Genomic DNA, 12869 nt, shown 5'->3' with positions numbered 1-12869 from the left:
AGAAATCAATGTGGACTGAGCATAAGTCACCTGATGGAAGGACTTACTACTACAATACTGAAACAAAACAGTCTACTTGGGAGAAACCGGATGATCTGAAAACACCTGCTGAGGTAAAAATTTGAGGCTTTAAAATTAGGGATTGTCAAATAGATTGAGTCATTTTTTTTTTCCTTAGGAGTTTATGAATATTTGACTGTTAGAAGGACAGAGCAATTTTGTTTATTGATTTTTGCCCCTGCCCAGTAAACCTTACCGGGTTGCATCAAATTAAAAATAAATTGGAAGAGCAAAAGGACTCTCTCTCTGCCCTCTATTCTCTAAATTCACATTTTATTATTTATTTAAATATTTTATTTGTCAGAGAAGGAGGGCTACACAAGCAGGGGAAGCAGCAGGTATAGGGAGAAGCAGGCTCCCCGCTGATCAAGGAACCTGACTGGGGACTCGATCCCAGGCTTCTGGGATGATGACCTGAGCCAAAGAGAGATACTTAACCATTGGAGCCACCCAGGCATCCCTGTATTCACATTTTAAACTTTTCCCTTTAAGCAAACCTAGGTGATTGAAAATGTCTTCCAGTGGATTTTTAAAAATTTTCCAGTGAGTTTGAGGTAATGGAGAAGGAATTAAATTAAAAATATAAGTATCCTTCTTTTAGAGTGGGAAGTGTCTATGTGGAAAAAAACCCCTGCAAAGTATGTGTATTTCTTTTTGAATTTTATCATTCATGATATATAGTGTGGAAATTAAATTGAAGGAGTAAATTGAATAAACACTTTTGTAAATGGTTTAATTAAGAACTCTGGAGTCCTAAGTAAGAGTTGATCTGGCCTTTCAAGCTATAGTTGGAGATTTTTCCAGGTTGGCAGCACATTTTATTTTCTTTCTTAATGAAGGAGTTTGAGGATATAAAAATATTTTCTAGGCTACCACAATAATATGCATAGCAATACTTGGGATGGGAGGTTGACAGAGACTGGTTCTTGTTTTTGTTTTTGTTTTTTTTAATCCCAGTACTGACACAGGTAGTTATTTTTTCTTTAAATATCATCACCAAGACACCATCTAAATAGGAGTTTTCAGTAGCATTCTCATGCACGCCAAGCGGTTTTGTATATTAGGTTTTAAGTATATCATACTTATTTTGTTTCCTTACATAAGATAGTTTGCATAGGTTTAATAAATTATTAGCCATAAAACTGATATCTGAGCATGGGTAAACCACATTTTGCTTTTTCCCAATTTTTTATTTTTCCTACTTTTGTTAGTATTTGAGAAGTCTGTGAAGTATGTATGATAAATTTTACCTATGATGGGGTGTAAATGGCAACAACAGATAGGATCTGAAATTTACATAGACCTGGTTTTGAATCTTGCTTCTGCTCCTTTATTAGGTATATTATCTTAAACAAGTTATTTTCTGTAAGTAGCAGTATAAATTTGAAATAACAGTATGGATATTGCGGTATTATTGTAAAGATTAAATAATATTTCAAATAACATTACCTACTAAGTATTCTGTAATTGGTGGCTTATCTCAAAAGTGTTTGAGTTGTACAGATTGATATTTAGGGAAACAGTAATGTGAATGATGAGTGATGCTAAATACATTACTGTTAACTGAAGATTTTTATTTCCCTTTAGCAACTTTTATCTAAGTGTCCCTGGAAGGAATACAAATCTGATTCTGGAAAGCCTTACTATTATAATTCTCAAACAAAAGAATCCCGCTGGGCCAAACCTAAAGAACTTGAGGATCTTGAAGGTAACACAGAAAAAAATAATTTTTAATGTTAATTTTTTACATATCTATGTCATTCACCTTGAAACAATCCTTTATATATAGGATTGTTCAAACACAGGTCTTATTTTTAAAAATTAAATGATTAGAACATTTTAAATGGTGTAACAGTTTTATGGGCTCTTATTTTCTTGTTGCTCTAGATATCAGTTCTATAGATTTTAAATAGATTTTTATTTGATTTGATTCCACTGAAACTAGGATACCAGAATACCATTGTTGCTGGAAGTCTTATTACAAAATCAAACCTGCATGGTGAGCTGCTTTGATAATTCATTTTCTGTCATTATTTAACATTTTTAGAGTTTGTTACTAATAATGTTCACTAACCATGATTGGGTAAATCTGCAGTGAGAAATCTCTAATTAAAAATTCATTAAAGGGTTATATTATAAATGAGCTTGTGACTTTTAAAATTATACTTTGATTAAAAAATTAATTTACCATTGGAAAATTGAATAAGGGCATCATGTACAATAATTTAAATACAACTGTGAGTGTTGGTGTATACATACAATATGTGATTTAACACATGTAGCAGATAGCAGAGAGCCTTGAGTTCAGTTTAAATTTTTTAATATATTGTCAGACTATACATTTATTGCTAATATTATTTTTAGCACATTGTAAAATAGCCTTTATGTTATGGGAGAATTAAACAAAATGTCCTGCTTTACTTACAAAGGGAGTATTTTTCATTATTCTCAACTGTTCAAAATACCCCTGAAAATCTGGAAATACTACCTAATATGAAACCCAGTTCTTCAAATAGCAGAGATTAGAGTGCGAATTGAAAAGTTAGTTCTTTTACTCTTATTTCTAATAGAATCTGGTATCATAAATTATTAATTTAAAAGCAGTAGATTTTAGAAATGGAGGCTATAATAATCTGCAGTGTGGAATGACTTCTGACAGTAAAGAGAATAAACATTTCCTAAAGGCTCTGTGGTCTTAAGTCTTTTTCTTGTGTTACATAATTAGCTTATTAGATCATCATTGTATCCTAAAAATACGTTAATTTATGTTAGTAATGATGACTTCTTTTTGTCAGACATTATCAACATATTTTCAGAAATGGTTTACATTAAAGGGGGATAAGTTTTTAAAATATTTTCATAAAGTTCAGCTTTGTTACTTTCATGGACCACCTCATTTGCTAATGATGCTGAATACTTTTGTTACCCATAAAGAAAAATTTACTTTAATACTGAATGCACATCTTTAAAGCTCTTTAAATTTCTATACTAGCATTGGCTAATAATAATATTGTAGATAGGTAGATTGCCATTTTATTCATGTGAGAAATATCAAGCTCATTTCTGATATAACCCTACTACAGAATAGTTGGTGTGTATAACTATCTATCTACCTGTCAATGCTAGTATTTTGTGCTGGAATTTCATCATGAATTTGGTCTCATTTTGAATTTGGTATCTTAAAAAAAAAAATAGTTTTACCCCTGGGGAAAATACTATTTTGTTCTAGAATTATACAGATATTTTCAGAGAGTTTTTGCAGTAGCCAGCAGCCTTTGGGAAAGTAGCAGTGTGCAGAGAAACTTTCCTAAAAACTGCTGTTACTTAAATTTGTCTTCATTCTTTAATTGCTGCCCTGGAACTTTGGAGCAATAATTTGCTCTGAAAAAGTTTGTTTTTTCGGATGATAAATTAAATCTTATTGTATGAAATTTCTCTTTATCTCCCTTTAATGTTTATTTTCATTGATTATATTTAAAAACCATGTCATATGTGACTTTTCTTTTTTCTCTTTAATAGCAATGATCAAAGCTGAAGAAAGTAGGTAAGTAATTTTGAATATCAGTACAATTTACAAATTTGGTGTCTCCTGTATATAGCATTCTTGTTTCAACTATTTGCTTTATAGTATAAATAGTATTTAACATGAGGGTGATTGTTTGATGTCTTTGGAGGATTGGGAGCAGGGAGAAGGATATTTACTCAAGATATACAAATGACATTTTACTAGACAGTGATTGTTGGAATTTGGATTGCATCCTTTGAATTAAGGCTGCTTTATAGAAAAGTCCGAAATTTGGTTTGATTTAATTTGGGAATAGGTGAAATATATATGTCTTCCTGTATTCAGGTTTCCCTTTTAATATATGAAATGGATAAAATTTAAACTTCTTACAGAAATTTATGATGTATATAATACAATCTGATAGTAGGGCATTTTGTGAACGAAAACAATTACTGGACTTTTGGAAGTGCAGAGTGTTGCATGAGTCCCTATCCTATATTATCCTGAATGTTTGCTCTGTTAAATCAAAGTAATCCAGTTTCATTCTGTGGTTTTCATCTTTTCAGGTGGCTTATAGTTTGCCACATTGCCTTTCTCCCTTTTATAGTTACTCTTAGTCATTTGATTTTGTGATTAAAAACTAGTATTTTTTGGCTTTCTGATCATTACTTAATGAGATGACCTGTTTTTTGTTGTATTTTTAATGCATAGTAAGCAAGAAGAGTGCACTACAACATCAGCAGCCCCGGTTCCTACAACAGAAATTCCGACCACCATGAGCACCATGGCTGCTGCAGAAGCTGCCGCTGCTGTTGTTGCTGCTGCAGCCGCCGCCGCTGCCGCTGCTGCTGCTGCCAACGCCAGTGCTTCCACCTCTGCTTCGAATACTGTGGGTGGAACTGGTCCAGTTGTTCCTGAGCCTGAAGTTACTTCAATTGTTGCTACCGTTGTAGATAACGAGAATACAGTGACAATTTCAACTGAAGAACAAGCACAACTTACTAGTACTCCAGCTGTTCAGGAACAGAGCATGGAAGTATCCAGTAATACTGGAGATGAAACAGCTAAGCAGGAAACCGTAGCTGAGTAAGTTTAGTGACTTTTGTACATCAGTACCAGACTTCATTAATGCAAGAAATTGCCCGTTCATGTGGTGGCCATTGAGTGCTTAAAATTTTTTTGTGAATCAGAACATGAGAATTTAGATAATGAATTATTATCTAAAACAATCAAGGCTGAATTTTGCGAAGTCATGCTCTTACACTGTTGGAAACTAATCCTCAGAAGGTTTAGGAAGCAGAATTCAGAGGTAGAGGATGCGGTACAAATTTAAAACAGGGTACCAACCACCTTAGCCGTAATTTTAAATCAAAACGAATGCAAAAAGTCCGTGATTATTAAAATAACAAAATTTTAAATAAAGACAGGATTAGTACTATTTTATTTTACAACAGACTCAAATATGACTTAGCAAAGCCCTGAAAGGAAGTGCTAGTTTGATCAAATAGAAGCAAAAATTAAGTAGACAAAAATATTTAGTAGGGTGTATGAGCAAAACTGTTACTGTAATTAAATTGCTATAACTTTTTAATATGACAGACAGCTGCATCTGCCAATTTATAGTTTACATGTACTTATGTTCCATGTCATGTGGTCATATTTCATCTGGCTGTGCTTTATACAGATATATAATTTGAACCATGCTTCTTGATTTTCATGATGTTCACATACGTTTTAAGAAACTGTGAACCATGGTGTAAAGTTTCAAACATGAACACCCATCTTAATATTTAGGCATACTGATCTCACCTTCCAACTGCTTCTTGTAAATATATTTTTGAAAATTTTTCTTATGTGTTTCCCAAAGTTGAAAATCATTTAAAATTTTTCCTGTTTTAGAAGTTGAAAAAGGGGGGAACCTGGGTGGCTCAGTGGGTTAAAGCCTCTGCCCTCGGCTCAGGTCACGATCCCAGGGTTCTGGGATTGAGCCCCACATCGGGCTCTCTGTGCAGCAGGGAGCCTGCTTCTCTCTGCCTGCCTGTCAACCTACTTGTGCTGTCTCTCTCTCTCTTTCTCTCAAATTAAATAAATAAAATCTTAAAAAAAAAGTTGAAAAATCTATATGGTATATTTGAAGGCATAGAAGAGTAACATTTTATTTACATCTTTTGGCCCTTTTTAAAAATTTTTTTTTTTTTTAAGTTTTATTTTTGTTTTTTAAGAGATTTGAGAGAGAGCACGTGTACTCATGCAGGGGAGGGGGATAGAGGGAGAGGGAAGGCAGACCCCCAAGCCCTGAGCCCAACATGGAGCTCTATCTCAGGATCCTGAGAGCGTGATCTGAACCAAAAGCAAGAGTCACGTGCTCAACTAACTGAGCCACTCACACACCCCTGTTTTATTCTTTAAATAATCTTTACACCCATCTGGGGCTCCAGCTCACAGCTCAAGATCAAGAGTTGCATGCTCTGGGATGCCTGGGTAGCGCAGTCATTAAGCATCTGCCTTTGGCTCAGGTTATGACTGAGCCCCACATTGGGCTCCCTGCTTGGCGGGAAGCCAGCCTCTCCATCTCCCACTCCCCCGCTTGTATTTCCTCTCGCTGTGTCTCTCTCTGTCATATAAATAAGTCTTTAAAAAAAAAAAAAGTTGCATGCTCTTTCAGCTGAACCTGCCAGGCACCCTCCTTCTGCCCTTTTTCTATGCACTTAAAAATATATGCATTATGGGGTGCCTGGGTGGCTCAGTGGCTTAAAGCCTCTGCCTTCAGCTTGGGTCATAATTCCAGGGTCCTGGGATCAAGCCCCTGCTTCCTCCTCTGCCTGCCTGCCTCTCTGCCTACTTGTGATCTCTGTCTTTCAAATAAATAAAAATCTTCAAAAAAAAAGTGTATGCATTATATCTATTTTAAACCTATATGTGATATCTTTTATGTTGACATAGCCCATCATGTTGAATGATGGCATGTTATTTCATTATTTACATATATATAATTTTAGTGTTCTGATAGATATTTAAGCTTTGGGGGATAATTTTTTTAATATCTTTTTATACTCCATTTTTTTCTGCAGTAATTTGTTTTTCATAATTTTAACAACAAATAGTTCCTGTTTATTTTCTTTCTAGTATTTCCTTAAGTGCCTGAATCATTATAATCTTCTTGTTTTAATTACTGCATTATAGACCATTTATAGCTGTTACTTTGACTGGGCCCTTTATACTATTTCTGAGAATTTTAAATAAATTTTCCCAAAGTAAGGTTCCTTGACTCAGATGGTAGGAATATATTTTTTGTAGTTGTTAGTATTTGCTCTAGTCCTTCCTTGAAGTATTCTACTTTTTGTTTACTGCATTTTCCCCCTTTATATATAGGAAGGGATGTCAGGATTATATGACCTTTTCATTTCATAAAGACCACCAAACTGGTAGAGTTGGTAATTCTTGGGTATGTTAATTCTTTTTGTTTGAGATCAGTATTTGGCATACTTTTTTTTGTAAATTATCAATTAATATTTTCAGTTTTGTGGATCATCAGTTCTGTCCCAATGATGCAGTTCTGCTAAGGTAGCACACAATAAGCCATAAACAGTATATAAACTTTGAGTAAAAAACTATTTGCAGAAACAGACAATGGGCTAGATTTGGCATATGAATTGTAGTATTCCCGTCCTGATTTAGAGCCTTAGCATCTTTTTTATATTTATGCCAATTTGCCCAAATCCTTAGTTATTAAGGCACTGAAATGAAGACACTGGGTAAGTTTTATAGACCATTTAAAAGTATTCATTTGTGGATTGCTGGAATTAATGTTTCAGTATAATTGTTACTTTTAGAGGCCCCCATTTCCCTAATAACTGAATGTTTCAGGAAAAAACTCTATTAATTTTATGCCTTTATGTTTAGGTAAATGTGTAGGATTCATATAAGAAAATTTATTTTGAAATTGTAAAATTTAACCTCAGTAGTGAACACTTAAATAATGAAGATATTGCTTTTCTAAGTGAAGCAAATGTTTACTTAAATTATAAAATGTTTGAATTTCCCTCTAGTTTTACTCCCAAAAAAGAAGAGGAGGAAAGCCAACCAGCAAAGAAAACCTATACCTGGAATACAAAGGAAGAGGCAAAGCAAGCATTTAAAGAATTATTGAAAGAAAAGGTATTAAAGATTTTTTATATGACATAATAATTATCTAATAAAGTTACTATTTAATGCAGTCAGTACCTTGATGTCCTTATTGAAAATAGTAACTTCATAAACTGTCATAACCAAAAATGAACTAAATTTCCCTTTTTTGAAGAATATTTTTATGAAACTGATTTTCACCAAAAAAACTCTTGTGTACAAAAAGAAATTTTTGTGTACAGCATACTATACAGTACATTCTACCTCTGTATTGTTTTTATTCAAAAAACTATTTACCTTTTAATCAAAGGTCTTATGATAAGTACTCTTGCTCTGTTAAATATGAGTTTAAGCTTTCTTTTTAGTTTATATGTATATTACCCAGGTTTGCCTTGGTTCAATAAGAAATTATTAGACCTCTTTCAAACTTGAGCAAAGGGAAGTGCTTGATGTTTGCAGTGAGTATTATACTTTATTTCCTGTTGTATGACTTTTACAATATTTGTGCAAAATTTTAATTTTGTCATTAAATTATTTTCAGCGGGTACCATCTAATGCTTCATGGGAACAAGCTATGAAAATGATCATTAATGATCCACGATACAGGTAACACTTAAGGTTTTTAATTTATTTTTCCAACCCTAGCATGTTAAAAATTCTGTAAAATAGTGTAATTTTTAACTATCATTGTCTTCTCTTAGATACCAATAACAGTTGTTTTATGTCAGATATGAACCAGAAAAGCCAAAAGACATGTCATACAATTTGAGTACAGATGAAATTAGAAATTTTTTAAAGTAGAAATTATTTTCTGTAATTGTTTCTTAATTTTTAATATCTTATTGAAATTTTCATATTTAGTGAATGAAATCATTTTTTTTCAAAGCATTGACATTTGATCGTCCTACCTTCATTTACTCTTACATGGTGTTTTTTCAATTTAGTGCTTTAGCAAAGTTGAGCGAAAAAAAGCAAGCCTTCAATGCTTATAAAGTCCAGACAGAAAAAGAAGAAAAAGAAGAAGCAAGGTCAAAATACAAAGAGGCTAAAGAATCCTTTCAACGTTTTCTTGAGAATCATGAGAAAATGACTTCTACAACCAGATACAAGTAAGATTTTTAGTAATGCATGGTATATGTTTACTGCACTGTTCTGTGTCATTTTTGTCAAGTGTAGTAACTGATCCAATAGGGATGCTCATTAAAGCTAAGTAACTATGAGTTGGGGGAGTTTCGTAAGGGACAAGGTAAATCAGTGTTAAATGTGGAATTTAACTTTATAGACTGAATTATTAATTAGAGACTAAAACAAAGGAGGGGTAGATTAAATGTAATAATTAAAGCCTGACTTCTTTCTGCTTAATATAAGAACTGAGGAGTGCCTGAGTGACTTCATCGGTTAAGCATCTGACTCTTGATCTCAACTCAGGTCTTGCTATCAGGGTTGTGAGTTCAGGCCCTGTATTGGGCTTGACACTAGATGTGGAGCCTACTTAAAAAAAATACATATATATACACACACACACGTACACATACATGTATATTATATATAATTTGAAATTTAACATTTTTGCAATAAGGTAAGTCCATTTTCCATATGTACTTTCTTATTTTCCTGAGTTTTCTAGAACAGCATTGGCAAAATTTCTTCATTTCTTTAAATAGTCCAATTTTATATATTACCTAAATTTCTGGCAACTTTTTGAAGTCTGCAATTTAGTTCCATGGACAGTTTGTTAGTATCTGTAGCTACTCTAAGAAATAAAATCTTTACTACAAAACATGGCTCAGTTAGAATTATCTGCTCCTTGGGTCCCCTGGGTAGCTCAGTAGGTTAAGTGTCCAACTCTTGGTTTCAGTTCAGGTCATGATCTCATGGTCATGAAATGGATCCCTACATCGGGATCCTTGCTAAGCTGAGCATCTGCTTGGGATTCTCCCTCTCCCTGCCTCTCCCTTCCCCTCTCTCCCTCCTCATTCCTCTTCCTCTCACATAAATACTTTTTTTTTTTTTTTAAAGATTTTATTTATTTGACAGACAACAAAAGAGGGAAATCAGTAGGATGGGTGGGAAAGGGAGAAGCAGGCCTCTCGCTGAGCAGGGAGCCCAATGTGGGGCTCGATCCTAGGACCCCAGGATCATGACCTGACCTGAAGGCAGATGCTTAACGACTGAGCCACCCAGACGTCCTTCAAATAAATAAATCTTTAAAAAAGAAAAAATTTGGGCACCTGGGTGGCTCAGTGGGTTAAACCTCTGCCTTCAGCTCAGGTCATGATCTCAGGGTCCTGGGATGGAGCCCCATATCGGGCTCTCTGCTCAGCAGGGAACCTGCTTCCCTCTCTCTCTGCACCTGCTGCTCTGCCTACTTGTGATCTCTGCCTGACAAATAAATAAATAAATAAAATCTTAAAAAAAAATTATCCACTCCGTCTGTAGGGAGGAATGGAGGCCTACGCTATTTTGTTCATTTTCTATTATTTATCCAAGAGTTTTTCTGTATAATATACTCATGAGTTCAGAGTGTTCATCGGGTCGTTTTAAGCTTACCATAAAATTAAAACAGCTTAAAATGAATTTTTATTGAGTAATACAGAGTAACGTTTAATTTTTCTACTAGAAAAGCTGAGCAAATGTTTGGAGAGATGGAAGTCTGGAATGCAATATCGGAACGTGATCGTCTTGAAATCTATGAAGATGTTTTATTCTTCCTTTCAAAAAAAGAAAAGGTATTATTCATTCTTAGTTGTTAGTATTTATAGGTAAAACAAGATATTTCTTCATTCTGATTAGGAGTTATTTTATACCATGTCCATTTTTGTTTGCTTTATTCGGTTTATGTGGTGTAGCAGATCTCCTTATTATAAATGGATAGCTCCTGTAATAGTACTGATGTGGACACCCGAGGTGCAGATTTATCCAACTGTTACTTGAATTTTCGTTAACTGGCTATCTTCTGCCCACTTTGAAAGATACTTTTTTTTTTTTTAAACTCATTAGGTTTTTAAAATACTCAGTAATTTTGTTTGTAATGCATTTATGTAAGTTTTCTATAGAAAAATGTCAGTAATATATAATTGTTACCACTAAAAGGTGCTTGCAGGATAGTGTTTTAAAACACCTCACATCTATTTTTATTATGCAGTAAGTTATGGGTTACTCATTCTTCAGGTACCTAGAAATGTAAGTATTAACAGAAATTTGAACATAACTGAAAGTGGTTGAAGACTGTGGAATTTGCCTATTGTGTGACTTGCTGATAGTAACTTTAGTTTTCGACTTCTTTCTATAATGCATAGTTACAAGAAGAGAGATTTATGGAGTTGTTGGGGAGATACGGTTTCCAGATTCCAACTTCTTAAAGAGAGGAAATAAAAATTGAAGGTCGGCAGTTACCAGGTTAAGAAGTTTGACAGGATCATTGGAAAATTAGTGTTTATTTTTAAAAAGTTAATTTAAAATAAATTGGGTAACATGAAATTTGGGCATCATTTAGAATGTAAAGAAACTCACTGATTGCAGTTCAAATACCATACTTTCTTTGAACCTCAAATGTGTATTCATTCTTTTGATTTAGGAGCAAGCAAAGCAGTTACGGAAGAGAAATTGGGAAGCCTTAAAAAACATACTTGACAATATGGCTAATGTAACATACTCTACCACCTGGTCTGAAGCCCAACAGTATCTGATGGATAATCCAACTTTTGCAGAAGATGAGGAATTGCAGAGTAAGAATATAAAGACTAATAAGGAGAAAGTTTTTTTTAGAAATCCTATAACAAAAAATTATTTTTTTTATTAGGTGACTAACTGAATTTTACACAATTGTTTTTTGTTGATTCCCACTGCTTTTTTTGTTTGTTTGTTTGTTTGTTTAGGTTGGTGCGGGTCAGAGGGAAGGGGAAAGAAAGATTTTTTTTTTTTTTTTTTTTTTTTTTAAGAGAGAGATTACAAGTAGGTGGAGAGGCAGTCAGAGAGACGGGGAAGCAGGCTTCCCGCTGAGCAGGGAACCCGAAGCGGGGCTCGATCCCAAGACCCTGGGATCATGACCTGAGCTGAAGGCAGAGGCTTAACCCACTGATCCACCCAGGCGTCCCGGAAAGAAAGATCTTGAGCAGACTGTCATACCTAGCCTGATGCAGGGCTCAGTCTCCCAATGCTCATCTTGAACTGAGCGAGAATCAAGAGTCAGAGACACCCATCTGAGCCACCAGGAACCCCTTGTTCGGGGTTTTGTTGGTTTCCAAGTAAAGTATGATTGAGTTTCATTATTCAAGTAGAAAATACTAACTTTATCAAATATTAAAATATCTGGTATGTTTGTCATAGATCAAGTCTGAATTGTTTTTTGCATTTTAGTGTAATTTAGTTTGAACTAGATTAATTACCACAGTTTTATTCAGACTGTCTCCTTGAGGTAATGGCTTTAGAGATTTGCAAACACCAAAAATTGTATTAGCATTATCCTGCTTTAAGCTTACCCAGGTTCTTGTTCTGACTTACCAGTTGCTTTTTAAATTACAGCTTTGTGGGGGCACCTGGGTGGCTCAGTGGGTTAAAGCCTCTGCCTTCGGCTCAGGTCATGATCCCGGAGTCCTGGGATCGAGCCCCACATCGGGCTCTCTGCTCGGCAGAGAGCCTGCTTCCTCCTCTCTCTCTGCCTGCCTCTCTGCCTACTTGTGATCTCTGTCTGTCAAATAAATAAATAAACAAAATCTTAAAAACAAACAAAAAAAAAATTACAGCTTTGTGAATTACCCTTGTGAATACCGTGCGTCATTCAGTAGGTGTTAGTAGGGCCTAAAATTCTATCTTGTGAAAAAGCTCCTTGGGTGGTTGTAATGTTGCTGACAAATTTTACAGTAACATCTTTATTTTCCTTAACTGTGTCTTGTGCATGGTCTTTATTTCACCCTCAAATTCAAGGTATCTTTTAATGAGGTGTTCGAATTTTTTAAAACATTTCCTATTTAGGGGCACCTGGGTGGCTCAGCAGGTTGAGCCTCTGCCTTCGGCTCAGGTTGTGAACTCGGGGTCCTGGGATGGAGCCCCGCATTAGGCTCTCTGCTCAGCAGGGAGACTACTTCCCACCCACCCACCCACACCCCTCCCGGCTGCCTCTGCCTACTTGTGATTGCTCTCTGTCAAATAAATAAATAAAATCTGAAAAAAAAATTAA

General features: G+C 34.7%; 1 protein-coding gene across 9 annotated transcripts in view; it reads left to right on the top strand.

The window, feature by feature from the left end:
- Window positions 1-12869, top strand: part of PRPF40A (pre-mRNA processing factor 40 homolog A) — a 57087-nt gene that overhangs the window by 31754 nt on the left and 12464 nt on the right. For 5 of the 9 annotated variants that reach the window (XM_059393973.1, XM_059393969.1, XM_059393975.1 and 2 more), the window contains 10 exons: window positions 3-113; window positions 1648-1768; window positions 2006-2059; window positions 3580-3604; window positions 4277-4651; window positions 7615-7723; window positions 8232-8296; window positions 8635-8799; window positions 10311-10419; window positions 11268-11418. In XM_059393973.1, the coding sequence (XP_059249956.1) occupies window positions 3-113; window positions 1648-1768; window positions 2006-2059; window positions 3580-3604; window positions 4277-4651; window positions 7615-7723; window positions 8232-8296; window positions 8635-8799; window positions 10311-10419; window positions 11268-11418 (1285 nt within the window). The remainder of the gene's footprint in view (window positions 1-2; window positions 114-1647; window positions 1769-2005; window positions 2060-3579; window positions 3605-4276; window positions 4652-7614; window positions 7724-8231; window positions 8297-8634; window positions 8800-10310; window positions 10420-11267; window positions 11419-12869) is intronic. The other 4 variants (XM_059393977.1, XM_059393976.1, XM_059393974.1 and 1 more) reach the window with 1 other exon arrangement.

The sequence above is a fragment of the Mustela nigripes genome, chromosome 3, assembly GCF_022355385.1.
Source record: "Mustela nigripes isolate SB6536 chromosome 3, MUSNIG.SB6536, whole genome shotgun sequence".
NCBI lineage: Eukaryota > Metazoa > Chordata > Mammalia > Carnivora > Mustelidae > Mustela > Mustela nigripes.
The sequence above is the reverse complement of the archived record's forward strand: the minus strand, read 5'-3'. Positions and strand labels throughout refer to the sequence as shown.